Genomic DNA, 27,914 nt, shown 5'->3' on the forward strand with positions numbered 1-27,914 from the left:
CAGTAAAATACTACTGTGGTAAAGGCCTAAAATAATTGGGTTTTAAATATACTTAAGTATCAAAATTAAATGTAATTCCTAAAATATACTTAAATATCAAAAGTAAAAGTATAAATATTTTCAAATTCCTTATATTAAGCAAAGCCGACGGCACCATTTTCTTGTTTTTTATTTATTTACGGATAGCCAGGGGCACACTCCAACATTTAGACATAATTTACAAATGAAGCATTTATGTTTAGTGATTCCGCTAGATCAGAGGCAGTAGGGATGACCAGGGATGTTCTCTTGATAAGTGTGTGAATTGGACCCTTGTCTTGTCCTGCTAAGCATTCAAAATGTAACAAGTACCTTTGAGTGTCACGGAAAATGTATGAATTTAAAAGTACATTATTTTCTTCAGGAATGTAGTGAAGTCAAAGTAAAAGTTGTCAAAAATATTAATAGTAAAGTATAGATACCAAAAAATATATATACTTAAGTAAAAATACTTTAAAGTACTACTTAAGTACCTTACACCACTGTAAGTCGCAAGAATTTGTACACAATTCCTGGAAGCTGAAAATGTCTGTTCTTCCATGGCCTGCTTACTCACCAGACATGTCACCCATTGAGCATGTTTGGGATGCTCTGGATCAACTTGTACAACAGCGTGTTCCAGTTCCCGTCAATATCCAGCAACTTCGCACAGCCATTGAAGAAGAGTGGGACAACATTCCACAGACCACAATCAACTGCCTGATTAACTCTATGCCAAGGAGCTGTGGCGCACCGCATGAGGCAAATGGTGGTCACACCCCTACTTTTTTTTTAAAGGTGTCTGTGACCAATAGATGCATATCTGTATTCCCAGTCATGTGAAATCAATAGATTAGCGCCTAATGAATGTATTTAAATTGACTGATTTCCACATATGAACTGAAACTCAGTAAAGTCTTTGAAATCGTTGGGTTTCTATTTTTGTTCAATATAATTCAGTGCATATCTTTCTACGTTCCAACAGATACACGTGGAATTAATCAAGATCAGAGGTTTGCATGCAACATGACTTTTTAAGTAAGATGAATATGATTTTATTTATGTATCCTTGAGACCAAATATGTTTATTGAAAATCATAATAATAATCTAGTGGAAATTCAGACAGTTACATTGGCCTTGAACCTTGCATCTATTGTCCCATCTAGTGGAGGTATTTGGTAATGCATCCATTTTCCTCATATTTGAAAAAGCCTGTCATATGTAATTTTAGTAATCTAATCACACTGTATAGGAGAGCCTAGAAGCCTGGCACACAAGACTAATCATATCAGAACTTGGACAGAATGCCAATGGACAATGACATAACATTTGACCTTTCAACGGGGACTTTTATTTATTTTTAAAATAATTCATACAAATGCATACAGTCACAAACATCTCTTTTTGGATATTGGTTAACCAAAAATAATGATATTTATAATATATAGTATGTATATTGCTAACCTACTACTTCACCAGAAGAGAGGCAATGTATGTCTGCTACTAATTGTGCAGCTGGGAGCTGCTTCTCTTCTCAGACACGTTACAATCAAGTCACACTGACACAGGCAAGCAGTACGTCAGGTATGCACAAGACAGGGGGGTCTTCTCTCCCAAAATGCACAGTTTTAACATTTATAGGGGGGTCTTCTCTCCCAAAATGCACAGTTTTAACATTTATACAGAGGCTGAAGACTACAGAACAACATGCCCCTTAAACTGAAAGAACAAATGGAACTTAAAGTATTTTTGCTAATATAGACCAGAGGCAGGTGGGTAGAAAAACAAAGCACTATGTGGTGTAGAAGAAAAAGAACTAGGGAAACTCCATTTCCTGAGAACCTGTGCAAAAGCTGCCTCTTTTGGGGCTTGTTGGGAAACATATAAAACAAAAATTCTATTGTCTTTTTAAAATCGGTTGTTTAGTTTTCACCCTTGTTTTTCTTTTAGACTGCACTACAAATAATTGTTTTCATATTTCTAAAAACTGTACACAAACAGTTACAATCATGTTATAATCAACTACTTCTGCTTTAACAAGAACCCATAGGACACAGAAACAGACATTCGCCCACGTTACTTGGACAAACTATAGTCTAAACAGTAGGATTGGCTTTAAAGGATATTTTTCTCTTTTCGAATCCACAATATTATTCGATTTTTTTTTATACACAAAAAAAAAAGTTTCAAAAAGACGACTGACTCCACTATGGTTGGACCAGATGAACTGTAATGGACCTCTGTGAGTCTGTCTGTTTCATGGCAGCTGTTTAGAACCCATGATGCTTCAGTTCCATTCCTCTGGGGTGATGAAGACCAGGAGAGTTCTATAATTGGACAGAGAGCTCTGTGGGGCGGGGCTACAACTGGTCGTTGGGGTGCTGCTCTCTGTCCAACTCTGCTTTTCCCGGCTGGCCCGGCGAGGGGGCGCGAGGGGGGTGGGCGGCGCTGGACAGGCTGTGTGTGATGGGCACGGCACTAGGAACGATCCCCTCTACAGGCGGAGGGAGCCCCCCAGAGGCCAAACTCACAACACCAGGAGGGTATCTGGGAGAAGGAGAGGATGCCCAGAAAATGAGTCACCAGCATCCACAAATAACACCCAGCATTTTATTTTGGCCTGTGGCAAAATATGCATACAGTGCCTGTATCTACATGTTATTCTGTACCAACAGTGGATGTATTACCTGTATGCCCCATTGACCTCAGGGTGACTGACAGCAGGGGTCATACTGGCCCAGTGACTAGTCTGGCTTAGGAACTCCTTATTCACACAGTTCTTCAGGCTGTCTGGAATACGACCTGGAAGCAGGAAACAGTCACTGATGAAGCACAATGTGCTTATTGGGGAGTTGTTATTGTGGCTTTGCTGTTGTTTATTAGTGAAAGGGGAGCCTGACACAAGAATCCACCTGAGAATACCCATGCTTAGTGTAATGGTGTTACCTGAAATGGCTCGGCGGATCTCCCTGGCTGCCTCCTCTCTCATCTCAATAGAAGCCTGTTCACTGTACCAGGCAGCGTGGGGAGTACAGATGAGGTTTGGAGCATCTTTCAGAGGGCCCTGGTTGAAACTGAGACAGAAGAAACGTGGGAATTTATTGTTAACATCAATTCAACAGAGTGTCATATAAATATCAGTAGAATGAAAACAGTAGAAGAATTCAAAGTTAGCTCACCCGAAGGGCTCTGTCTCGTGGACGTCCAGGGCCGCTCCTCGGATCCTCCCCTCTTTCAGGGCCTGTGCCAGGGCTTTCTCCTCCACCAGCCCCCCTCGGGCCGTGTTAACCAGGAACGCACCCTGGCGCATCTACAACACACCATATAAAATATGTAGACCGTGCAGGACACAACTGTAAAGGACATGCTACATTGGTCTTCTTAGTAGATTTAAATCCCCCAGTGCAGTGACATGGATCCAGTAGGCTTCTCTGAGTGAGTGTCTATATATTTCTGTCTGTGCACGTGCATGTGCGTGTCACGGGCCCGACCTGTTTGATGGTAAAGTCGTTGATGAGGTGGTGGTTGTGCTCGTTGAGGCTGCAGTGGAGGGTGACACAGTCGCTGTGGAAGAGCAGGTCCTGGAGGGTGTTGACGCGCTGCAGGCCCAGGGCTCGCTCCACTCCGTCAGACAGGTACGGGTCATAGAATATCACATTAAACCCAAAGGCTTTGGCTCTCAGTGCTACAGCCTGGCCAACACGACCTGAGGACAGACAACAACATGGACATTTGAGTAATACCCAGACAAGTAAATAGTTACAGCAAGGAGATACAATAAAGATGAATTCCTTACACATTAACTATGCCTGTTTTGTAACACATCACAGCTCAAAATGGCATACAGAAAAGCCATCGAACTCTACTAAACAAGCCCATATTTAAATAACCGATTTCCTATTCATTATACCGACAATGTTATCTTCAGCTAACAGCCAGTTGGGCAGTGTAATACAATGTACAGGTGCAGGATCTTAATTTGAGCAAGTTTACTACATCAGGACTATAATCCTGCAGCAACAAGAAATGTGAATTATTATGTGGATTATAATTAATGGAAATGTTTGTAGAGGTTGATACATTTTTCGTAAGGGAAAATCAAGTCTGAAATGTCAATACCTTTTTAAACCTCAAATACACTACAAGTTTTAAATGTCCTGCATTGGAGGACAGTTGTCCTGCAACAGGGTGATCAAATTAAGATCCTACATCTATAATATAACATTGTACTGTAATATCTCACACTAACCGAGGCCGATGATGCCAAGTGTCTCCCCACGGATCCGCGCCGCCCCAGACGCCACCTCCCTGATCTGCTCCACACTCTGGACCCGGGTGCCCTCGCGCAGCGCCTGGTGGAGCCACGTGGTCCGTCTGTACAGGTTAAGGATGTGACACAGTGTGGAGTCCGCTGTCTCCTCCACCGATGCTGCTGGCATGTTACACACTGCTATCCCTATTGGAGGACAGGACGAATGTAAACAGCTACTCCTAATGTAAGGTGGGTATAGACCTACAGTACCAGTCAAAAGTTACAACACACCTATTTATTCAAGTGTTTTTCTTTATTTTTACTAGTTTATACAGTAGAATACTAGTGAAGACATCAAAACTATGAAATAAACACATATGGAATCATGTAGTAACCCAAAAGGTTTTTAAACAAATCAAAATATATTTATTTTATAAAAGGGATTATAAAGAGCCACTCTTTGCCTTGACAGCTTTGCACACGCTTGGCATTCTCTCAACCAGCAACACCTGGAATGCTTTTCCAACAGTCTTAAAGGAGTTCCCACATATGCCGAGCACTTGTTGGCTGCTTTTTCTTCACTCTGCGGTCCAACTCCTCCCAAACCATCTCAATTGGGTTGAGGTCGGGTGATTGTGGAGGCCAGGTCATCTGATGCAGCACTCCATCACTCTCCTTCTTGGTAAAATAGCCCTTACACAGTCTGGAGGTGTGTTTTGGGTCTGATAGTGGGACTAAGAGCAAACCAGATGGGATGGCGTATCGCTGCAGAATGCTGTGGTAGCCATGCTGGTTAAGTGTGCCTTGAATTCATTCTAAACAAATCACAGACAGTGTCACCAGCAAAGCACCATCACACCTCCTCCTCCATGCTTCACGGTGGGAACCACACATGCAGAGATCATCCGTTCACCTACTCTGCGTCTCACAAAGACACAGGGGTTGGAACCAAAAATCTCAAATTTGGACTCATCAGACCAAAAGGACACATTTCCACCGGTTTAATGTCCATTGCTCGTGTTTCTTGGTTCAAGCAAGTCTTCTTCTTCTTATTGATGTCCTTTAGTAGTGGTTTCTTTTCAGTAATTCGACCATGAAGGCCTGATTCACGCAGTCTCCTCTGAGCAGTTACTGTTGAGATGTGTCTGTTACTTGAACTCTGAAGCATTTATTTGGGCTGCAATTTCTGACGCTGGAAGCTAATGAGCTTATCCTCTGCAGCAGAGGTAACTCTGGGTCTTCCTGTCCTGTGGCGGTCCACATGAGAGCCAGTTTCATCATAGCGCTTGATGGTTTTTGCAACTGCACTTGAAGCAACTTTCAAAGTACTTGAAATTTTCCGGATTGACTGATCTTCATGTCATTTCTCATTGCTTATTTGAGCTGTTCTTGCCATAATCTTCTGTATACCACCCCTACCTTGCCACAACACAACTGATTGGCTCAAACGCATTAAGAAGGAAAGAAATTACACAAATGTACTTTTAACAAGGCACACCTGTTAACTGAAATCCATTCCAGGTGACTACCTCATGAAGCTGGTTGAGAGAATGCCAAGCATGTGCAAAGCTGTCATCAAGGCAAAGGGTGTCTCAATCTTTTTTGGTTACTACATGATTCCATATGTGTTATTTCATAGTTTTGATGTCTTCACTATTATTCTACAATGTAGAAACTACTACAAATAAAGAAAAACCCTTGAATGAGTATGTGTCCAAACTTTTGACTTGTACTGTATCAAAACATTTTTTCTTTTTATTATGCAGATCTGAGCAATTGCACTTTATTTAAATGGAATATCATAACATGCAGAAAATAATAGAAGATTTGACCTAGTGATCAGTTCACAGCCTGTAAGTCTTTAGGTGGACATCCGTATCAAGTTGAGAAAGAGCACAGCAGGATCTCACCTAAATCTCCAGCCGACTTGATATCGATGTTGTCGAAGCCGCTGCCTATGCGAACAATGATCCGCAGTGCCTTGAATTTGTCAAGGTCCTCCCTCATTAGTGTGATGGTGTGGTACACCAGAGCTCCTACAGCCTCGTTCAGTACCTGCCAACACAACGCTATGAGGTTTAGTACATCACAGCTCCTACAGCCTTGTTCAGTACCTGCCAACACAACGCTATGAGGTTTAGTACATCACAGCTCCTACAGCCTCGTTCAGTACCTGCCAACACAACGCTCTCAGGTTTAGTACATCACAGCTCCTACAGCCTCGTTTAGTACCTGCCAACACAACGCTATGAGGTTTAGTACATCACAGCTCCTACAGCCTCGTTTAGTACCTGCCAACACAACGCTATGAGGTTTAGTACATCACAGCTCCTACAGCCTCGTTCAGTAACTGCCAACACAACGCTATGAGGTTTAGTACATCACAGCTCCTACAGCCTCGTTCAGTACCTGCCAACACAACGCTATGAGGTTTAGTACATCACAGCTCCTACAGTCTCGTTTAGTACCTGCCAACACAACGCTATGAGGTTTAGTACATCACAGCTCCTACAGCCTCGTTTAGTACCTGCCAACACAACGCTATGAGGTTTAGTACATCACAGCTCCTACAGCCTCGTTCAGTACCTGCCAACACAACGCTATGAGGTTTAGTACATCACAGCTCCTACAGCCTCGTTCAGTACCTGCCAACACAACGCTCTCAGGTTTAGTACATCACAGCTCCTACAGCCTCGTTCAGTACCTGCCAACACAACGCTCTCAGTTTTAGTACATCACAGCTCCTACAGCCTCGTTCAGTACCTGCCAACACAACGCTATGAGGTTTAGTACATCACAGCTCCTACAGCCTCGTTTAGTACCTGCCAACACAACACTATGAGGTTTAGTACATCACAGCTCCTACAGCCTCGTTCAGTACCTGCCGAGGTTTAGTACATCACAGCTCCTACAGCCTCGTTTAGCACCTGCCAACACAACGCTATGAGGTTTAGTACATCACAGCTCCTACAGCCTCGTTTAGTACCTGCCAACACAACGCTATGAGGTTTAGTACATCACAGCTCCTACAGCCTCGTTCAGTACCTGCCAACACAACGCTATGAGGTTTAGTACATCACAGATCCTACAGCCTCGTTTAGTACCTGCCAACACAACGCTATGAGGTTTAGTACATCACAGCTCCTACAGCCTCGTTCAGTACCTGCCAACACAACGCTATGAGGTTTAGTACATCACAGCTCCTACAGCCTCGTTCAGTACCTGCCAACACAACGCTATGAGGTTTAGTACATCACAGCTCCTACAGCCTCGTTTAGTACCTGCCAACACAACGCTATGAGGTTTAGTACATCACAGCTCCTACAGCCTCGTTTAGTACCTGCCAACACAACGCTATGAGGTTTAGTACATCACAGCTCCTACAGCCTCGTTCAGTACCTGCCAACACAACGCTATGAGGTTTAGTACATCACAGCTCCTACAGCCTCGTTTAGTACCTGCCAACACAACGCTATGAGGTTTAGTACATCACAGCTCCTACAGCCTCGTTCAGTACCTGCCAACACAACGCTATGAGGTTTAGTACATCACAGCTCCTACAGCCTCGTTCAGTACCTGCCAACACAACGCTATGAGGTTTAGTACATCACAGCTCCTACAGCCTCGTTTAGTACCTGCCAACACAACGCTATGAGGTTTAGTACATCACAGCTCCTACAGCCTCGTTCAGTACCTGCCAACACAACGCTATGAGGTTTAGTACATCACAGCTCCTACAGCCTCGTTTAGTACCTGCCAACACAACGCTATGAGGTTTAGTACATCAGCGGACAGTTATAGAGCACCCTTCAATAAGAGAAATAGAACTAAACTAATGTGTCATCCGAATGCATAGCAATTCATTAACCATAGCGGTGTTGTTGTTCCATAGGCCCTGACATGGGCTCTCCATTGGGCTCTTGTAGTGATAGCCCATCTATTCTCACCACGTTTGACGTTTCATTTCATGATCAGCCCAACTGCAGCTAGTACCATACGCTCTGCCACTTCTCCCTTTATACGCTGTGTAAAGCCAACATGTAGCTCAATTAAACTGAAAGGGGATCTTTTAATTAGGCAAGGAGCTGGGTGGTTATGGGCCTGTGAAAGGGAATGAGGAGAGAATGTGGGTGCCATCTGTTTCTGCAGGGCCAGGAAGAGCTCAACGATTCAGCCTGCCATACATTCAGAACCAGAGCAGGAGAAAACACACACTGGGAATCAGCACTACAGGAAGTATGGATGGCCAATTTTCCTCTGATGTTTAATTTTGCTTTCTTGCACTGGGTGGGAAAAACACTGGATATAATCAAGTCATATTATATTATTATTCTTTTTCACCTTTATTTATCTAGGCAAGTCAATTAAGAACAAATTCTTAATTACAAATGGCTGCCTACCAAAAGGCAACATAAATTAAAATAAAAAAGATACATAAAGTCTATTGTACTGTTCTGTTAATTAGGGAGATTCAATTTATTTTTACTGAAATATGTATACTTGTCAGGCTTATTTCTGTCATTGTAAATTAGTTGTTTGTGTCATTGTTTTTAGGACATTGTTGATTACGGTGTTTGAACAAACTTGTTTAACAGCACAGGGTCTTGCATATAATATGGTAAACAAATACTGTTTTTAGGCCAGGGATTCTTTTTTAAGTCGAATTAACTTGAAACTGGTAGCATGTAAATGAAGCTGAGCAGACAGATAACATGTAGAGCATGGCAGGACCTTCTCATGGATCTCCTGGGTGGACTGGGCATCACAGAAGGCCACAGTGGCCACGTCTTTCAGGATGGGCATCTCTATGGTGCAGTCACGCCCGTCCAGCAGGGCCACCAGGGGCCGGGGGTGCATGGGCCCGTTCATAATTGGGGGCCGGATGCCTGTAGACAGAGAGGATGGGTAAACATACTATATTTGACATCATAGTCTACTGTTAAGGACCGCTCACAGACAGTAAGTCTGGAAAGAGGTATGTCTACAGTATGGGTTGTGATATGACATGGCAGTGTGGGAAAATTGCAGCTGTGTTTATGATCTTGCTTACTATTTTCCACCTAAAACCACCACTAATCCAGTTGTCAGTTGGTATGTTAATGATTCCCATGCGAGTAAACAAAAATCCACAAAAGGGGTCTCATACTTTATTTGGGTTTCAGAGAATTATTTGCGGTTTTTAATAAGTCAATATTGCATCCATGACTGGAAAGCCATTTAAAATGTCATAGGTCATCTTCATGGATGTTTCTGAAAAGCCACCAGCAGGAGCCTTTCATAGAAAATGAGTCACTAAATGAGAAATACACCCCCTGATGGTGCAATTCATCAAATGATGGTGAGAGTGGTAACTAAACTTTACATGACATTTAACCAACTGCCATGCCCCTATCAACTATAAAATGACTAAACCACTTCAGTGAGAAACCAATTTAAAGAGCAACTGTGTGGGTCAATTGCACTACGGTTCACGCACAGAACAATGCAACTGTGCATCAAATTGTTAGAATAGGTTTCATTTTCTACACGGATGCTACTCATTGTCCCAAATAATCTGTGTTTTAACTGTACATCCACTTGTTTTGGAAGATAACAGTAACAAGGGGATGTAGTGTACTTTACTACACAATTCAGTCTTCTGGATTACATTTACATTTTACATTTTAGTCATTTAGCAGACGCTCTTATCCAGAGCGACTTACAGTAGTGAATGCATACATTTCATACATTTTTTTTTTTTCCTGTGCTGGCCCCCCGTGGGAATCGAACCCACAACGCTGGCGTTGCAAACACCATGCTCTACCAACTGAGCTACAGGGATTAACACTGGAATTAGTCCACATATGAGCACCAGTTCTACATGGTATTCCACCTGCTCTAATAAGAGATTCATGTGAACACATCAACAGGGAGAAAAAGTGAGAAGGGAAAAAGATCCCCATCATCGCTTTACTGACACATTTACAGACTCTGTTCTAACTGGAAGGAAATATCTTTCATTCCAGTGGAGGATATGACCTTGTGAGAATCAGTAGGAACGACCCTTGGGTCCAATATTCTAAACAGTGTCTCTCGTGGCCTAAGAGTTGTCCCTCCTCCGTCTGCTACAGTGAACTGTCATCTATGCTCATACAGTCAAAGCTACTTCCTGAAAATAAGGTCAGCACCCCAGAAAAGCCCAGTTGTGTTCTACAAGGATATCAGAGCTGTCCTCTAACATGCACATGTGAAATGCTTCAAACATAGCTCTATTTTATTTATTAGACTATTGTTTTTACAGTGAGCATGCCAGGAATCAGCCCATTCGATTTCAATACAGCACAATAAAATCTAGATTTGCATTCATATTAAAGGTAGCATTGTAACTGTAACCACCATAGGGAGAGGGAAAAATGGTGCACCTGTGAGCAGCTCGAGCTGTGTGATTTATGATCATAGCCAATCTGGCACAAACATGGCGTGACCGTCTCTACCCACTGTTGTTCCCACAGGAGATCTCCCTCCCAGATGAGCCAGGGGAGTGTAGACACACCCCTCTCCTTCAGCTCACTCCCTCATCAGCTACCAGTACACACACACACACGCACACCTGCTCATACACCGATACACACGCAAGCGCACGTGTGCGCACACACACAGGCAAACACAATCACACAAGCACTCTCTCACGTACACAGATCACTAAGCCCCGTCTGGTTGGTCTACAACACATTTTTCTTCAAAGATGACAAAAATGCAAAAAAAATAAAAAAGAACAAACAATGCATGTTTTATCCCCACTATCATGACATTCCATGGCCATAATGATATGTGAGCTTTGTATTGTGGTAATTCTGCCAATTTGAGCACCCCAGGGGTGAATTGGTGTGTCAACTTTAATTAGATAAGACACGATCCTTTGATCACAGAATCAAAGACCCCTACGAGCCCAGACATGAATAATCATACAAAGATCAATCATGAAGATCAGACAATACCCCCAATGTAGACAATATGCTGCTGTTGTGAATACAAGAAAACAAAATGTCCAAGTAACAGACACCAGTATGAAAACATGGAAGTATTCACCATAGCAGCATCAGTGCTAAGCACCTACAAAGCTGTTTTCTATTTCCTGAACCTGAAGTATTCCCCTAGTAGACTGTTCTAGAATCAAAGTTTCCTTCTCCCCTGAAAGGAAAATGAGGAAGCAAGTCAAGGCCGGAACTGGAAATACCATTCCCCACTGCACAATGAACAGGAAATATGTGCTGTGTGTGTCCTTGCCTCACATTTTCAGAGGGAAATAGTACTGTCCTTCATCCCACAGGAGGCTAATCGTTCCCTGGATCAACACAGAAAGGCTCTAACCCCTCACACACATCTCCTCTGACCAGGTCCAAAACAGCTAAACAGAAACACATTCGGAGTGGAAAGCAAGTTATTACAGCATTGTAAGTGGCTGAATGGGAGAGATGAAAGATAATGGAGAGAGAAAGAGAGAGAGGGGAGGAGGGAAGGAAGAGGGGGGAGGGGAAGGTAGAATACTGTACAGCACACTGAACACACATATCTGTGTCCACACCACACAACGCAATCACAGTTAACATTTGGTCCCATGCACAAAAGGAAAGGTAAATGTTTACCTAAAGGCAAGCCTTTGTTCAGCAAATGCGAGCTTCCCATCTTTTTCCCCAAAAAAAGGACATTCACTTCAGCAAGACATCATAAATCCACAGCATATGGCGGAATGTTCTTCTTCCTTTTCCCCCTCAGTGACAAACATACATATGCTCCCCCTTTTTTTTACTTCCCTTATGCTCCCTCACTCTCCCTTCCTTCCTCACTTTCTATTTCGACTATCGCTCTCTGTCACACGCGCGTGCACACAGAATGCAAGTGTCACTGCATTTATGGGAGTGGGAGATCGAGAGAGAGCAGCCGCGTGAGTGAGGTGGCTGAAAGAAAATGAGAAGAAATGGGGTGGAGCTAAGGCCACACGAAATGTAGCTTTTGTTTTCCGAAAGAAGGCCAAATGTAAAGTGTTATGCAATAACAGAAGATAGGCTATAGCCAACAGAAGAAAAGCAAACGCCCTAAAATAAAACATGTACATTAAAATGTGATACATGATAACTTTGCTGAGTTTCAGTTTACAGTGCATGGTGTACATTTGCTGCATATCAACACAAAGATGTGTAATAACATAATAACATAATAATTACATGATTGACTTGTTTGTCTTTAAGATTTAAAACAAGCATTCAAAAACCTACACATCTTTAATTATCGATTGTGATTACATCTTTGAAATAAGTTACCATATGGTTTCTCAGTAAATATGATTAAAACCATAGATATCTTGACTCACTGTTAATGACTCTACTGTTAATGACTCTACTCTACTAAGGTGCCATTGTAATTCATGCTCCTGAGACAAACACAAAAAAAACTCTTATTTGAATGACAGCCCCAGTGTGTCACCGGTGATTATCCAGAGCCACAAAAGTCTGAGTCTCTATGGTAAAATAATGAGGTAAATCCTTTTGGATTTTTGGAAATACAACACAAGGTTAATTTGATAGCACATTCAATTATCAAACAAATACTGTGTCCCAAAGCTCTCTGTGCTGGTTCACACCCTGGCCAGTGATAAGAACTATGTTGCCATTTTTAAAGATCTATTCACCTGGTCACTGCAAAGTTTTTTTTTCTGCACAACTTCTTACAAGCGAATGCTGGAAGGTAAACAGATCTCCACTTGTGCTTGAGTGGAAAATACTTAAGTGGGAGACTTTTGTTTTGTGACTTGATTCCAGCAGATCTAGCACAGCATGTCCTCTAACAAGTGTCCCATCCAGGCTACATCATAGGGCTAGATAACTCATATGAGCCGAATTAAAATATCCCAGAAATGTTTCATACGCACAAAAAGCTTGTTTCTCTCAAAAGGTTGTGCACAAATTTGTTTACATCCCTGTTAGTAAACATTTTTCCTTTGCCAAGATAATCCATCCACCTGACAGGTGTGGCATATCAAGAAGCTGATTAAACAGCATGATCATTACACAGGTGCACCTTGTGCTGGGAACAATAAAAAGGCTACTCTAAAATGGGCAGTTGTGTCACACAACACAATGCCACAGATGTCTCAAGTTGAGGGAGCGTGCAATTGGCATCCTGACTGCAGGAATGTCCACCAGAGCTGTTGCCAGATAATTTAATGTTAATTTCTCTACCATATGCCGCCTCCAACGTTGTCCTATCGGTCCTATCGGCCTCACAAACGCAGAACACGTGTAACCATGCCAGCCCAGGACCTCCACCTCTGGCTTCTTCAGTTGCAGGATCGTCTGATACCAGCCACCCTGATGAAACTGATGGGTTCGCTGATGAAACTATAGGTTTGCACAACCAGTCTCTGGGAAGCTCTTCTTCGTCGCCGTCCTCACCAGGGTCTTAACCTAACTGCAGTTTGGCGTTGTAACCGTCTTCAGTGGGCAAACGCTCACCTTTGATGGCCACTGGCACACTGGAGAAGTGTACTCTTCACGGGTGAATCCCGGTTTCAACTGTACCGGGCAGATGGCAGACAGCGAGTATGGTGTTGTGTGGGTGAGCGGTTTGCTGATGTCAACGTTGTGAACAGAGTGCCCCATGGTGGCGGTGGGGTTATGGTATGGGCAGTCAATTTGAATGCACAGAGATACCGTGACGAGATCCTGAGGCCCATTGTCGTGCCATTCATCCGCCTCCAGCACCTCATGTTTTTTATTATTTTTAATTATTATTTTACCCCTTTTTCTCCCCAATTTCGTGGTATCCAATTGGTAGTAGTTACAGTCTTGTCTCATCGCTGCAACTCCCGTACGGCTCAGGAGAGGCGAAGGTCGAGAGCCATGCATCCTCCGAAACACAACCCAACCCAACGCACATCCAACCCGGAAGCCAGCCGCACCAATGTGTCGGAGGAAACACCGTAGACCTAGCGACCTGGTCAGCGTGCACTGTGCCCGGCCCACCACAGGAGTCACTAGTGCGTGATGAGACAAGGATATCCCTGCCGGCCAAACCCTCCCCAACCCGGAAGATGCTGGGACAATTGTGCACCGCCCCATGGGCCTCCCGGTCGCGGCCAGCTGCGACAGAGCCTGGACTCGAACCCAGAATCTCTGGTGGCACAGCTACCACTGCGCCACCTGGGAGGCCCCCAGCACCTCATGTTTTAGCATGATAATGCACGGCCCCTTGTCATCAGGATCTGTACACAATTCCTGGAAGCTGAAATTGTCCCAGTTCTCAGTGTCACCCATTGAGCATGTTTGGGATGCTCTGGGTCGACGTGTACGACCGCGTGTTCCAGTTCCCGCCAACTCTATGCGAAGGAGATGTGCCACGCTGCATGAGGCAAATGGTGGCCACACTATAGCTTTTTTTAAGGTATCTGTGACCAACAGATGCATATCTGTATTCCCAGTCATGTAAAAAATTTACAAATTTGCTCATATGAACTGTAATTCAGTAAAGTCTTTGTAATTGTTGCGTTTCTATTTTAGTTCAATGTACGGGCATGTTGGCACATTGCATCTGCCAATTAAATAGCCACAGATACAAATATTCCTTTGTGGATCATTTAGCAAAGTAACATCTAAACACGAGCAGAGCTGGGAGAGAATGGAACAACAACTGACTATAAACACAGAGTGTGATACAATCAGGAACCGCCACATAACACATGAAACAGTGACTCATTGAATACGGAACACAGAAAACACACATATCTTGAATGACAATATGGCATCCACTGTTATATCAGAACTGTACATGAAATAAGACATGCAGTAGAGGGGAGAGAAGAAGATGTGAAGGGTAAAGAGAGAAGGACAGAGAAAAGGAGGGGAGAGGAAGATGCCCCAGAGAAAGATTATGCTGTCTGAGCCAATGGTCTGAGCACAGACTGCAGCCATCTCCCCAGCACTCACTGCAGCGTAGCTAATGGTTCTGCTCCTTCACATCGGATTCCACAAACAACCAGAGAGATGCACAGGCCAACCAAAGCACTGGCCATTTGATGACTGACAGCAAGTCTAATGTCGTCTTTTAAGTTGCAACGGACCTATGTGAATGTTATACTGTAAATAGCAGATGCTGGTTATATTTGTGGAACTAGCCAAATGTATAATTGGATTGGTTATGCTTTTCTGAGAGAGAGAGAGAGTCAATAAAGCCCTTTGAATTGAATTGGGGGGGGGGTCCAACAGACCTATCTTTTCGATTAGGAGAATTTAAAGGTGTGTGGAAAATCAGAAACCTGTGGTGTAGGACTCAGTGTTGATTGCTTCAAAATTCTTGGCTCCTTGTTCTTGAAAAAGCACAAGCATATCAGTGTAAAATGCACTACTGACTCCTAGTAATAACACCGAAAAACCTCCCACACACACACATTATCTCTCAGTAAAGAGGGCTGGGAACAGCATCACAATACAGTTCAAAGTATTAGACCACTGATAAACACACAAAAACACCATACTACAGTATCTACAACTTCTCATCTCCATACTTCCCCCCTATGCCCCTCCCCTCTCAGTGCCACTCAGCATACTCCCCCTCGCTGAGTGAACACAACGCTGCCCTGTATCCTGACCTAGTGACCTGGACAACCACACACGGCACAAAGGAACCACAACATGGGGGTGGACGATCACAAACCTTGCATCACCCTCTTCTGTGTCTCAAATCCAGACTGTGCTTGTGCTTGCTAAAACATGCGGCAGAGCACTGGCCAATCATAGGAGCTATGTGACAGCCAATCAAGGTTGGCTGCCTCTGGATAGTAGCCAATCACAATATGGCTCATTACTCAACTAGACAGGCTTGGGGGGGGGGGGGGGGGCTCCTACAGGAAAATAAATCTGAGCATGCAGTGGAGAGAGGGGGAGGGGAAAGAGAAAAGGGAGAGGGTGTATGGGGAACAAGAGTCAGTAATGGCTGAGTGAAATATTTTTCAAATGGCATGTTGGATCAGACAATAGAACCTTTTACCGAAAGGAATTCTTCATGATGTTTTATGCACATTCAAAATATAGATCATATACATAAGGAGGTGGTCTACTGTTCATTCTTATATCTTTAGACATTGACAGTGCACTGCTTAAAGTAATGTGTATCTTTGTAGATTTGCCATTGAAACCAATTACATATACTTACATGTTCAAGTAGATTTGGTCTTCTTTTTAGCTCTGGAAAATAAATCATTTCTGATCATCAGCATCTGTTGCCTTTGTCATGTGATTGTATCACTGAGAAAGAATGGCATAGTGCAAACAAACTGAGTCTGAGTGGATTGTGATCATCATTGATAATAGGTTCTGAGAAACCCAGCTTGGAAAAATTGTCAAAAACTCCAGCCACCCAAGCCATAGACTGTTCTCTCTGCTCCCGCATGGCAAGCGGTACCAGTGCACCAAGTCTGGAACCAACAGGACCCTGACCAGCTTCTACCCCCAAGCCATAAGACTCCTAAATAGCTAATCAAATGGCCACTCTGGACAACCTGCATTGACCTTTTTTTACACTAACTTTCATGCTCTGACTCTATGCATATACACTGGACTCTACCCACACATACTTACAGTGCATTCAGAAAGTATTCAGACCCCTTGACTTTTTCCACATTTTGTTATGTTACAGCCTTATTCTAAAATTGGTTGAGTTGTTTTCCCCCCTTCATCAATCTACACACAAGACCCCATAATGACAAAGGAAAAAAAAAAAAAAACCATTTTTTGCAAAAGTTTTTTTTTTTAAAGAACTGAAATTTCACATTTACATACGTTTTCAGACCCTTTACTCAGTACTTTGTTGAAGAACCTTTGGCAGCGATTACAGCCTAGAGTCTTCTTGGGTATGACGCTACAAGCTTGGCACACCTGTATTTGGGGAGTTTCTCCCATTCTTCTCTGCAGATCCTCTCAAGCTCTGTCAGCTTGGATGGGGAGCATTGCTGCACAGCTATTTTCAGGTCTCCCCAGAGATGTTCGATCGGGTTCAAGTCCGGGCTCTGTCTGGGCCACTCAAGGACATTCAGACACTTGTCCCAAAGCCACTTCTGCGTTGTCTTGGCTGTGTGCTTAGGGTCGTTGTCCTGTTGGAATATGAACCTTCGACCCAGTCCGAGGTCCTGAGCGCACTGGAGCAGGTTTTCATCAAGGATCTTGCTCTACTTTGCTCCATTCATCTTTCCCTCAATCCTGACTAGTCTCCCAGTTCCTGCCACTGAAAAACATTCCCACAGCATGATGCTGCCACCACCATGCTTTACCTTAGGGATGGTGCCAGATTTCCTCCAGACATGACACGTGGCATTCAGGCCAAAGAGTTCAGTCTTGGTTTCATCAAACCAGAGAATCTTGTTTCTCATGGTCTGAGAGTCCTTTGGGTGCCTTTTAGCAAACTCCAAGTGAGCCTTTTACTGAGGAGTGGCTTTCATCTGGCCACTCTACCATAAAGGCCTTATTGGTGGAGTGCTGCAGAGATGGTTGTCCTTCTGGAAGGTTCTCCCATCTCCACAGAGGAACTCTGGAGCTCTGTCAGAGTGACCATTGGGTTCTTGGTCACCTTCCTGACCAAGGCCTTTATCCCCCGATTGCTCGGTTTGGCTGTGCGGCCAGCTCTAGGAAGAGTCTTGGTGGTTCCAAACTTGATCTGTTTTGTACCCTTCCCCAGATCTGTGGCTCCAAACAATCCTGTCTCGGTGCTCTACGGACAATGTATTCAACCTCATGGCTTATTTTTTTCTCTGACATGCACTGTCAACTTTGGGACCTTATATAGACTGGTGTGAGACATTCCAAATCATGTCCATTCAATTGAATTTACCACAGATGGACTACAATCAAGTTGTATAAACATCTCAAGGATCATCAATGGAAACAGGATGCACCTGAGCTCAATTTCGAGTCTCATAGCAAAGGGTCTGAATACTTATGTAAATAAGATATTTCTGTTTTTTATTTTTAACTCTGCATTGTTGGAAAATGACCTGTAAGTAAGCATTTCACTGTTAGTCTACACCTATTGTTTACAAAGCATTTAATTGTTAGACAAATAACATTTGAGCTTCAGTTCATGACTAACAGGTCATGTAAAGTCCATTATTCAATAAAAAGATAACTTCACTTACTTAATACATCTTGAGCAACTAAAGGCATTTTGAAATGACCATTTAACATCAAGATATCTTACAGATTGTACCTACTAGGCTTGTGTTTTGTCAACAGTGTCATTCATGTATGCCACCAGTGTCATTCATGTACGCCACCAACAGCTAGCTCTCTCACCTCTCAGTTGTTCTTAAAACCCCTGCCGCATGTACAACCACGTATTCGAAAATAAGTAAAAACGAAGAAGCTTGCTTGGGCCCAATTTCATTAAACAGACATTTTTCTACACACCCCAAAAATATTATTACTGGCGACACCAGCACACTAGATGGCTGTAGTGAGCATACGTATTTTTTGCACTGCAAGTAAAATCCTAGAAATTCACAAATGAAGATGGCGGTGCAAGAGACAGCTGCCCAACTATCCATGGCGCTGAAGGTTCAAGAGTATCCCACTTTGAAGGTTTGAAATGGCTTATTTGAATGAAAATCAAGACTAACCGATCGTGATGCAGGCATGAGCTTCAGATTTGTCAAACTAGGCGCTAATTCCGATCATTTGGCAGGCCATTAGCTATCAAGCTAACTAACGTTAACGACGTCAGGCAGGGGCAAGTTGGTTCAAAACAACGGGGCAAATGTTAGATTGAGGTTATGAAAAGAATTGGTCAGATACAACATCCCAATCCAGTAGTTGATTGTCAATTATCGAGAAGATTGGTGGTTATTCGCAAACGTGGTTAGCTAAAAATATACACATTTGCCACGTATCTTATGCTAACTTGCTAGCTAGCCAGCTGATACCTGTCGTGTCGGCTAGCTAGCTTTAGCTGGTTCTCTGTCCATATTCCGTGGCTTGTGAAGTCAGCAATTCATCGCACTGCACGTGATAACGTTAACATTACTTGGAATTGGATGGCCAGCTCGTGTGTGAATACGTTTCCTCTGTCACTGACGCAGATTTGAAAGCTAACAAATTTCTAGGTTAGATCAATTTAACTTAACTAGTTATTCACGTTTGTTTCCAAATTCACCATAGCTAGCTGTTAGCTAGTATTGTGTCCCTATGAAATCAACATGCCATGACAAGGATGGTTCCTCACCAGCCGTGTGAAGTACAGCGTCACCAAAAATATTCAGATGTCGCTAGCATGCAAGCTAACTAAGTTAGTCGCAAATCCAAAGCGACATGAATGCTAGTCAGTTGATCGTTTACAACTGTGTAATTATGGTCAGTGGACTAGTTAGTAGCTATTGCTAGATGTTTTTTAAAGCTAGCTAACAAGCGCAGTGTCCTCAAATTACTGCCTCGACAATATGGCTGAGAAGATCGAGTTTGCAGCCATATCACACTGCGACACTTATTGTTATGTGGCTGCTGCTAGACGGCTGTATGTTTGCTTTCTTAGTCGCCATTTTATCTGAATAGTCGTTTAATTAAATTGGGATTGTAAGAGTACTTGTACGACATTTGAGTGGTTGTTACGTTAATTCGCATAATAAGACTGTGATGATTGATATTATCAGAGCTGAGGCCTTAGTAGCTTTGGGACACACTGTCGTGAGTCTGTATTGGTTGGACGCCCTGAGTTGTGAATCATTCTGGTGGGTGGCAAAGGAAAATAACCCTACCACAATATAGCCGGCTTAACCAAAGAAACATTTCCTTTCAACAAAAGCATTTGTATAATCTCTAGGAACTCTACTTACCAGATCTAATTTGAAATTTGACCCTTGCTATGAAATAAACGTCTGAATCCAACTTTTGTCCGACCCACGCCAGATTTAGCTGTAGGAAGTCTCGCGTGAAGTGCGTGGTCTAATGGCAGCCCTCTAACTCAACGGGAATATGGTGCTGTAAGGACAAAAGTTGGATTCAGACTTTTATTTAATAGTGAGGGACATATTTCACTTTACATCTGGTAAGTAGAGTTCCTAGAGATTATACAAATGCTTTTGTTGAAAGGAAATGCTTCTTTGGTGAAGCCGGCTATATTGTGGTAGGGTTCTTTTCCATTGCCAGCCACCAGAACAATGCACAACTCAGGGAGTCCAACCAATATAGACTCCAGATGTCCCAAAACTAAGGCCTTAGGTGGTTGGCTGGAATCTGTTATACATTAAGAACACCTTCCTAATATTGCATATCACAACACCTTCAATTCGTCGGCGCATGGACTCTACAAGGTGTCAAGTGTTCCACAGGGATGCTGGTCCATGTTGACTTGGCTGGATGTCCTTTGGTTGGTGGACCATTCTTGATAAACACAGGAAACAGTTGACTGGATTTAACAAGTGACATCAATAAGGGATCATACTTCTGGTCATGTAGTGTATGTGGACACCTGCTTGTCGAACATCATTCCAAAACCACCATGGGCATGAATATGGAATTGGTCCCCCCTTTTCGGCTATAACAACCTCCACTCTTCTGGGAAGGCTTTCCACTAGATGTTGGAACATTGCTGCGGGGATTTGCTTCCATTCAGCCACAAAGCATTAGTGAGATCGAGCACTGATGTTGGGCGATTAGGCCGGGCTCGCTGTCGGCGTACCAATTCATCCCAAAGGTATTCGATGGGGTTGAGGTCAAGGGTCTGTGCAAGCCAGTCAAGTTCTTCCTCACCGATCTTGACAAACCATTTCTGTATGGACCTCGCTTTGTGCCCCAGGGCATTGTCATGCTGAAACAGGAAAGGGCTTTCCCCAAACTGTTGCCACAAAGTTGGAATTACAGAATCGTCTAGATTGTCATTGTATGCTGTAGCGTTAAGATTTCCCTTCTCTGAAACTAAGGGGCCTGACCCGAACCATGAAAAACAGCCCCAGACCTTTACAGTTGGCACTATTAGGGCTGTGGCGGTCACACAATTTCATCAGCAGGTGATTGTCAAGCAAATAACTGTCGGTCTTATGGTAATTGACCGTTAATTAACAAACACATTTAGCATCTCCTGGCTTCCACACACAGCCTACAAGCCATTTTAAAAAGTCTAATAAATCCAAGTAATATAGGCTACACCTTCATAATAAATCCATTATTTATTTTAGACAGGTCTAAAGATGCATGATATGAAGAAAATGTAGTCTATTTCAGAAGAAACGGATAGCATACTCTGCAGCCCGGATTGCTGCGTTGTGCCCTTCTCCCCTGAGTGTGCTGCGCAATCCGAAGCGTCTCTCACTCACATGGCTTTCAGTCATGTGATCAGGTCTTTCTCACAGGCTACAAGTGAAGACAGACACATCAGGGGCGCAACTGCACGTGTCCTTATTCAATTCCGAGGTGCATATTGAAGATATATGAAGAACTGTCCACATTTACTTTATCAGCCAACAAGATAAGTAGGCCTAACAAACAGCAAAAGCACTAGCCTATGTCAATCTACTATCCCCATAGTACTAAAGTTGACCTATTCTGTGCAAGAAATAAATATTTCAAACAGTCTGTGACAGTTGTGGGATGCGATAGATCCCAAATTAATACAACCACTAGCATAAAAAAAATACTTTTTTATGCAATGTGGCTGACGCAACAGATCAGAACGTTTAGCTTAAAATGTTGATAAACTATTAGGCTATTTCTTCACATGGTAGTAGGCTATAAGCGTGAATATTCCATTAGCGGAAAACACCATTATCAAAAGTGACCGCAAATACAATTATGCATGTAATGCTTTTATTATAAAGTTGCATTTTTAATGGTGTAAATGATATTCCCCAAATTTGAAACTCACGTGCTGCTTATATATGCCAGTCAGGCTCTACATCCCTTGTAAAGCAGGTTAATGTGCTTAATTTTAAGATGTTATTTGGCCACTTTAGTTGTGATACAAACCTTATTTAAACATAGCCCTGTGGGCTAGGCTACATGAGGTGTGCGATTATGATTCGAACAAGTTGCAAAAAAAGGCATTGTTTCTTATGCTGGGCATCATTCACAAGTGATAATATATAATTCACAAGTGATAGTCTAATGGGTGACAATATTAGCCTATTCTTGATTTAATCTTGTCTTTACATATACTAAATAATATATGTGTGACATTTGTTGTGATTTTGAATGGACCATTATTATTCACCTGTATCGAAACGGGCAGCGGGAAAAATATGTCATCTATGCACTTAAATAGAGAATGGAGGACGCTTTTCCCCGTGGTTTATTTTCATGCCAGCCAGGTAGGCTATACTCCTGTTGTAAATATAAGCAATGTTCTTAATATTAGGGAAGTTGAGAAATAAAATAGTAGGCCTAGCCTATAGAAAGCTGATGGGAACCTCTTTTTATTAGCGGCCATCACTCTGTTTTCTCCCGCAATTGCATAGCTAATAGAAATGTTGTGCAAAAGTGTTTTGATTCGATTTTCGAATACATTTGCATTGATGACGGAGTGATTAGAGGGACAATAGAGTGCTGAGTACCAGGCCGTTAGCAAGTTTGGTAGGCTACTAATGACCACCAGCAGCATCAGAGCTTGGAGAAGCCTAATTACCGTGACTAAACGGTCATGTGGAATTTGACTCGTGACCGCCAGTGTGGCTGTAATACGGCCAACGCAACAGCCCTAGGCACTATGCATTGGGGCAGGTTAGCTTTCTCCTGGCATCTGCCAAACTCAGATTTGTATGTCGGACTGCCAGATGGTGAAGTGTTATTCATCACTACAGAGAACGTGTTTCCACTGCTCCAGAGTCCAATGGCGGCAAGCTTTACACCACTCCAGCTGATTCTTGGCATTGCGCATGGTGATCTTAGGCTTGTGTGCGGCTGCTCGGCCATGGAAACCCATTTATAACAGCACTTACAGTTGACCGGGGCAGCTCTAGCAGGGCAGAAATTTGACGAACTGACTTGTTTGAAAGGTGGAATCGTATGACTCTGCCACGTTGAATGCATGTCTGAAGATGGCTGTGTGCTCAACTTTATACACCTGTCAGCAACGGGTGTGGCTGAGATAGCCGAATCCACTAATTTGAAGGGATGTACACACACACACACATATATATATATATATTAGTGTAGTTTTCATCTGGTCAGTCTGTCAAGGAAAAAGCAGGTGTTCATAATGTTTTGTACACTCAACTAGAGGTTATGATCTCAGCAAGTTATGGATCAAATATTTGGAAACTTCAGCCAAATAATGAACCCTAAATGGTCAGAATGGATGACTGAAACCACCTCATGTAGCTTTTGCATTGATCATATGTACAGGTACCATATGAAACTCTGAACAAGCGCTTCAGAGCTGCACAGAAGAACATTGACCGGGAGACGAGTCACGTAACCATGGTGGTGGCAGAGCTGGAGAAGACCCTCAGCAGTTTCCCAGTGGTGGATTCTGTGGTGTCCCTTCTAGATGGGGTGGTGGAGAAGCTCAGTGCCCTGAAGAGGAAGGTAGGTTCAGACAGTTGCCCTCTGAACAGTTAGCATTGAAATATTGCTGTGCAGAGATTTTTTTAAATGTATTTACAGTATTCCTCGATCAACCCCAGATAGCCTAGCTACCAATATTTCAGCCAACTTCATGTTTGCAAATTTCTTAAGCACTTGTTAAATCTTGTACATGTTTATTGAGCGATTTCAAAAACAATGATTTATCAACATAAGTTAATCAAAGCAGTAAAATGAAGAGGATCCAGCAGAGATCAAGTACTACATGCAGTACATTTACATTTACATTTAAGTCATTTAGCAGACGCTCTTATCCAGAGCGACTTACAAATTGTAAGTATAGAATAGAACATGTGAATGGATATTGGGTAGGCTGCTGAGTCCATCCAGGCGGAGGATGAGAGTGCTAAGCTGTGTAAGCGGAGGATTGAACACCTGAAGGAACACAGCAGCGACCAGCCAGTGGGCGTCAATGTCTGGAAAAAGAAACGAATGGACCGCATGATGGTGGAACACTTGCTGCGGTGTGGCTATTACAACACAGCGGTCAAACTTGCACGGCAAAGTGGCATTGAGGTGCGTCCCACTTCGTCAATATGTAATCTTGTATGCGTGGATACTATTTATAGTTTCTTATCCTTTACAGTAAAAGACTTTGGTAGTATCTCCAATGGCTGCTAGTATTGTAATTGTTTAGAGAACTACATTTTCTGTGCTGTCTCTATTTCACATGACCCCTCTTTCTCCCTGTCCTTCAGGACCTGGTCAACATTGAGATGTTCCTCACAGCCAAAGAGGTGGAGGAGTCGCTAGAGCGACAGGAAACCGCCACCTGTTTGGCCTGGTGTCATGACAACAAATCACGCCTCCGCAAGATGAAGGTAAGTTAGGAGATTATGCCATGTCTGTTAGTAGATCATGATGTCTCGTACATTATATGTACATATTAACTCATTGATGCTTCTCCTTCTAGAGCTGTTTGGAGTTTAGTCTGCGAATCCAGGAGTTTATCGAGCTCATCCGACAGAACAAGCGCATGGACGCCGTCAGGTAGGAAACTGTTTCTGCTGACATTGCACATCCTGTAATAAAATATTCAGGTTAACATTGAGACATATTTAAAGTTCAAATGAGAACAATCATGATCCATGTTTTTCACAGACATGCGCGGAAGCACTTCAGCCAAGCAGAGGGGGGTCAGCTGGATGAGGTGCGGCAGGTGATGGGTATGCTGGCGTTCCCCTCAGACACCCATATCTCCCCTTATAAGGTAATACCATAAAATGCCCTAGCCTGTAGTGTGCATATGCCTTTCGGGAATGTCAAATACTGTAGGCCTGTGATCAGGTCTGATCATCTCTTTGTCTGTCAACCCTCACAGGATCTCCTGGACCCTGCCCGCTGGAAAATGCTGATCCAACAGTTCAGATACGACAACTATAGATTACATCAGCTGGGCAACAACTCTGTGTTTACCATCACACTCCAGGCTGGCCTGTCTGCTATCAAAACTCCGTATCTTTTCTGGTCACCGCTCTGTGCTCCTTAGTTTAGCTGTTTCAACCAGTAACATGTGGTGCTCTGTCATCTGCTTGTTTTGGTGATGCACATTGTCTCCTTTTGATTGTGATGGCCAGGTCTCTATAATTACTTATCTAAAACTGCACATCAAATTCAAGGTCTTCAAAATATTTGGCTCAATGTGTTCTGCCAAAGACCTCCAGCTGTTAAGTACTGGAATGTAAAGTGAAAGTTACAGTTTTAGCCCTTAACCTTTCTGCTCGCAGTCAGTGTTATAAGGAGGATGGCACCTCTAAAAACCCTGACTGCCCCGTGTGCAGCAAGTCCCTGAACAAACTGGCCCAGCCCCTGCCCATGGCACACTGTGCCAACTCCCGTCTGGTGTGCAAAATCTCTGGGGAGGTGATGAATGAGAACAACCCACCCATGATGCTGCCCAACGGCTATGTTTACGGATACAACGTGAGTCTCTACATCCCACACATTTCATCTTTACAATGGCAATGGAGTAATTGTTATTATTCATGTTAATCATTTCTCCTTCCTCTAGTCTCTTCTATCCATTCGTCAAGATGACAAGGTGATCTGCCCCAGAACCAAAGAAGTCTTCAGCTTCTCCCAAGCTGAGAAGGTGTACATCATGTGATGTGATGGATACACCTCGACTATGACCAGCAGGTCCAGTCTAAGTGCAGTGGATCCTCCAGAAGAACCTCTAGTCCCTGCCCCAATGGCAATGCTCCACCATGTGACTGAGCCGAAATCACCCCACAGCCCACCTACCGACCTCTCGCCCTCGACCTGCCAAAACTGCCTCTCACTATGGAGAATAGTCCCAAATCACCTTGGGCAGATTTGTGAAACTAGACTAATTAACAGACTTTTGTTTTTAAAGTGTTGATGTTTTGACTTTTATTTGAACCTAGAGTCCAACCGGTAGTGTGGCACGTTAAAACTCTGTATTGCTCCAATATCATAACAGGAGCTTCTGCCTTTTACCTTTGTTAAACCAGACTTACTTCAGACTTACAGGCTGACCACATTGGTGTTTGCCACATAATGGCACTAATTTCATGATGCGCACAAGTTACATCATTTCTATGTAGCCATGTTGGGGGGGGATAGAAATAGAAATACTTTGAAATTGGTAATCTTGTGTTTGTCCCCCTGTGAAATCTGTGATTGCAGATCTGGGACGTTACACTCGATCTTGTAAATACTAGAGAATTGATCATTTGCGTACAGATTCAGGTCTCTCAAAATGTTAATGAGAAACATTTTAAGAACTCCATAGACCTTCCACTGATCAGGCGTGAAGAAGCACACTGTTGTTGCTTGAGGTACTTCATGGCAACCTTGTACACTGACCTATAGTATACTCTGTACACTTTTGAGGATCATAGTGGATTTGTGTCTTGCAAGGGAACATGCCAGGTCTCACCACCTGAAGAAGACTTGACAAGTGGTCCAACATAGAGCTTACAAAATACTTATCTTTTCCAGTGTTTTGTAATAACCAGTGGTCTTCCTAGTTTGTGTGTGTGAAGATTGGAGATGCATAATTGTTTCTGCACCCACAACTGGATGGGTTAATTCATCACTTTTTATATTGATTTAGTTATACAACTCTGATATAGTCAATCCAAAATACTCAATTATTCTATCTTTAGTTTCATATTTTTCAATGATGAACATTGTGCATTGTAATTAAAGAGGATAATTATGATATTTTTTTTGCTCTTCATTTTTTATGATCTAGTGCTGATTTTTAAGACATTTTGTATGACTAACACAAATTGCTGCAGATTTCACAAGGGGCTACAGTTGATCCAAATTGTTCCTTGAGATTACAGAGGGTAATCTTACCATATGTTTCATTACCTACCATCTATCCCACCTTTTTTTCATCTTGGCTGGTTGCTTCTGAACTGTTTAGTGTTGTTATTGTGGAGAGACCGTTTAGAAACTGAGCATGCATGTTTATATTGGTAGGATAGATTGATTGTTCAAAAACGATTGCTGATAAAAGAACTCAAATTGGTTCCTGTCTTTCTTTCTCTCCACCCAACACATCTCCATAAACGTTGGCATGCTGCTTTATCAGACAATATGATAGTGAGTGATGAATTTGTGGTTTGATCCATGGCATAGATGTAGTCTGAGAATGGAACATTGACATTAATACTATAAGGACAGTCAATATTCCTACTATTAAAGAATGGTAATTTATGACAATTGGGTTGACAGCTTATGTTTAACGAACCACATGGAAATTTAGATGTCAACGGGTTGAACCATTGACAGTAATAGACCAACGATTGAACATGAACACTTCCTCAAACATGGCCACGTTTAGTTGCCAAAACGTTCTCAACGTTGCAGATAGTAATGCCATAATTAGAGCCTATAGGATTTCTTGTATAGATGCATGTTTGTTCTACATAACACATTTCTATCTGAACATTCCAAAACGTGTTACAGAGCTTCTAAACCCAGAGGCGAGACATCCGTGAACGCTTGCTAAACAGACCTAGCCAGAGTTTGGGGTTTCAGAAGTCAATGAGAGAAATTGGAAAATTCTTCCATGTTT

At 42.8% G+C, this 27,914-nt stretch overlaps 2 protein-coding genes across 4 annotated transcripts; one reads left to right on the forward strand and one right to left on the reverse strand.

Moving 5' to 3' along the window:
- Positions 1 to 1,342: 1,342 nt before the first annotated feature.
- LOC115205487 (C-terminal-binding protein 1) lies at positions 1,343 to 20,194 on the reverse strand. 3 transcript variants are annotated; one of them, XM_029771507.1, is made up of 10 exons: positions 20,122 to 20,194; positions 16,458 to 16,489; positions 9,003 to 9,157; positions 6,182 to 6,326; positions 4,269 to 4,475; positions 3,511 to 3,725; positions 3,199 to 3,329; positions 2,966 to 3,093; positions 2,707 to 2,821; positions 1,343 to 2,566 (listed from the first exon to the last, which is right to left on the reverse strand). In XM_029771507.1, exons 3-10 carry the CDS (start codon positions 9,138 to 9,140, stop codon positions 2,380 to 2,382), a joined length of 1,266 nt encoding a protein of 421 aa, XP_029627367.1. In that variant the 5' UTR covers positions 9,141 to 9,157; positions 16,458 to 16,489; positions 20,122 to 20,194; the 3' UTR covers positions 1,343 to 2,379. The 3 variants fall into 3 exon arrangements, with proteins under 3 accessions (XP_029627367.1, XP_029627366.1, XP_029627365.1); XM_029771506.1 differs by lacking the exons at positions 16,458 to 16,489; positions 20,122 to 20,194 and adding an exon at positions 15,960 to 15,996; XM_029771505.1 differs by lacking the exons at positions 16,458 to 16,489; positions 20,122 to 20,194 and adding an exon at positions 11,897 to 12,234.
- LOC115205488 (macrophage erythroblast attacher, E3 ubiquitin ligase) lies at positions 18,760 to 27,365 on the forward strand. Its single transcript, XM_029771508.1, has 9 exons — positions 18,760 to 18,874; positions 23,624 to 23,806; positions 24,176 to 24,379; positions 24,562 to 24,684; positions 24,777 to 24,853; positions 24,965 to 25,073; positions 25,185 to 25,318; positions 25,591 to 25,786; positions 25,875 to 27,365. Exons 1-9 carry the CDS (start codon positions 18,800 to 18,802, stop codon positions 25,968 to 25,970), a joined length of 1,197 nt encoding a protein of 398 aa, XP_029627368.1. The 5' UTR covers positions 18,760 to 18,799; the 3' UTR covers positions 25,971 to 27,365.
- The last annotated feature ends 549 nt before the right edge of the window (positions 27,366 to 27,914 follow it).

This window comes from Salmo trutta, chromosome 13 (genome assembly GCF_901001165.1).
Source record: "Salmo trutta chromosome 13, fSalTru1.1, whole genome shotgun sequence".
NCBI classification, from domain to species: Eukaryota; Metazoa; Chordata; class Actinopteri; order Salmoniformes; family Salmonidae; genus Salmo; species Salmo trutta.

Bases quoted from the DNA above. Each gene is read 5' to 3' on its own strand.
- LOC115205487 (XM_029771505.1), bottom strand. From the start codon at position 11,936: ATGGGAAGCTCGCATTTGCTGAACAAAGGCTTGCCTTTAG. The intron at 9,158-11,896 runs GTAAACATTTAC...CTCTGTCTACAG, and splicing joins GAACAAAGGCTTGCCTTTAG to GCATCCGGCCCCCAATTATG. The intron at 6,327-9,002 runs GTCCTGCCATGC...TTGTGTTGGCAG, and splicing joins CCCAGGAGATCCATGAGAAG to GTACTGAACGAGGCTGTAGG.
- LOC115205488 (XM_029771508.1), top strand. From the start codon at position 18,800: ATGAAGATGGCGGTGCAAGAGACAGCTGCCCAACTATCCATGGCGCTG. The intron at 24,380-24,561 runs GTGCGTCCCACT...CCTGTCCTTCAG, and splicing joins CACGGCAAAGTGGCATTGAG to GACCTGGTCAACATTGAGAT. The intron at 24,854-24,964 runs GTAGGAAACTGT...TGTTTTTCACAG, and splicing joins AAGCGCATGGACGCCGTCAG to ACATGCGCGGAAGCACTTCA.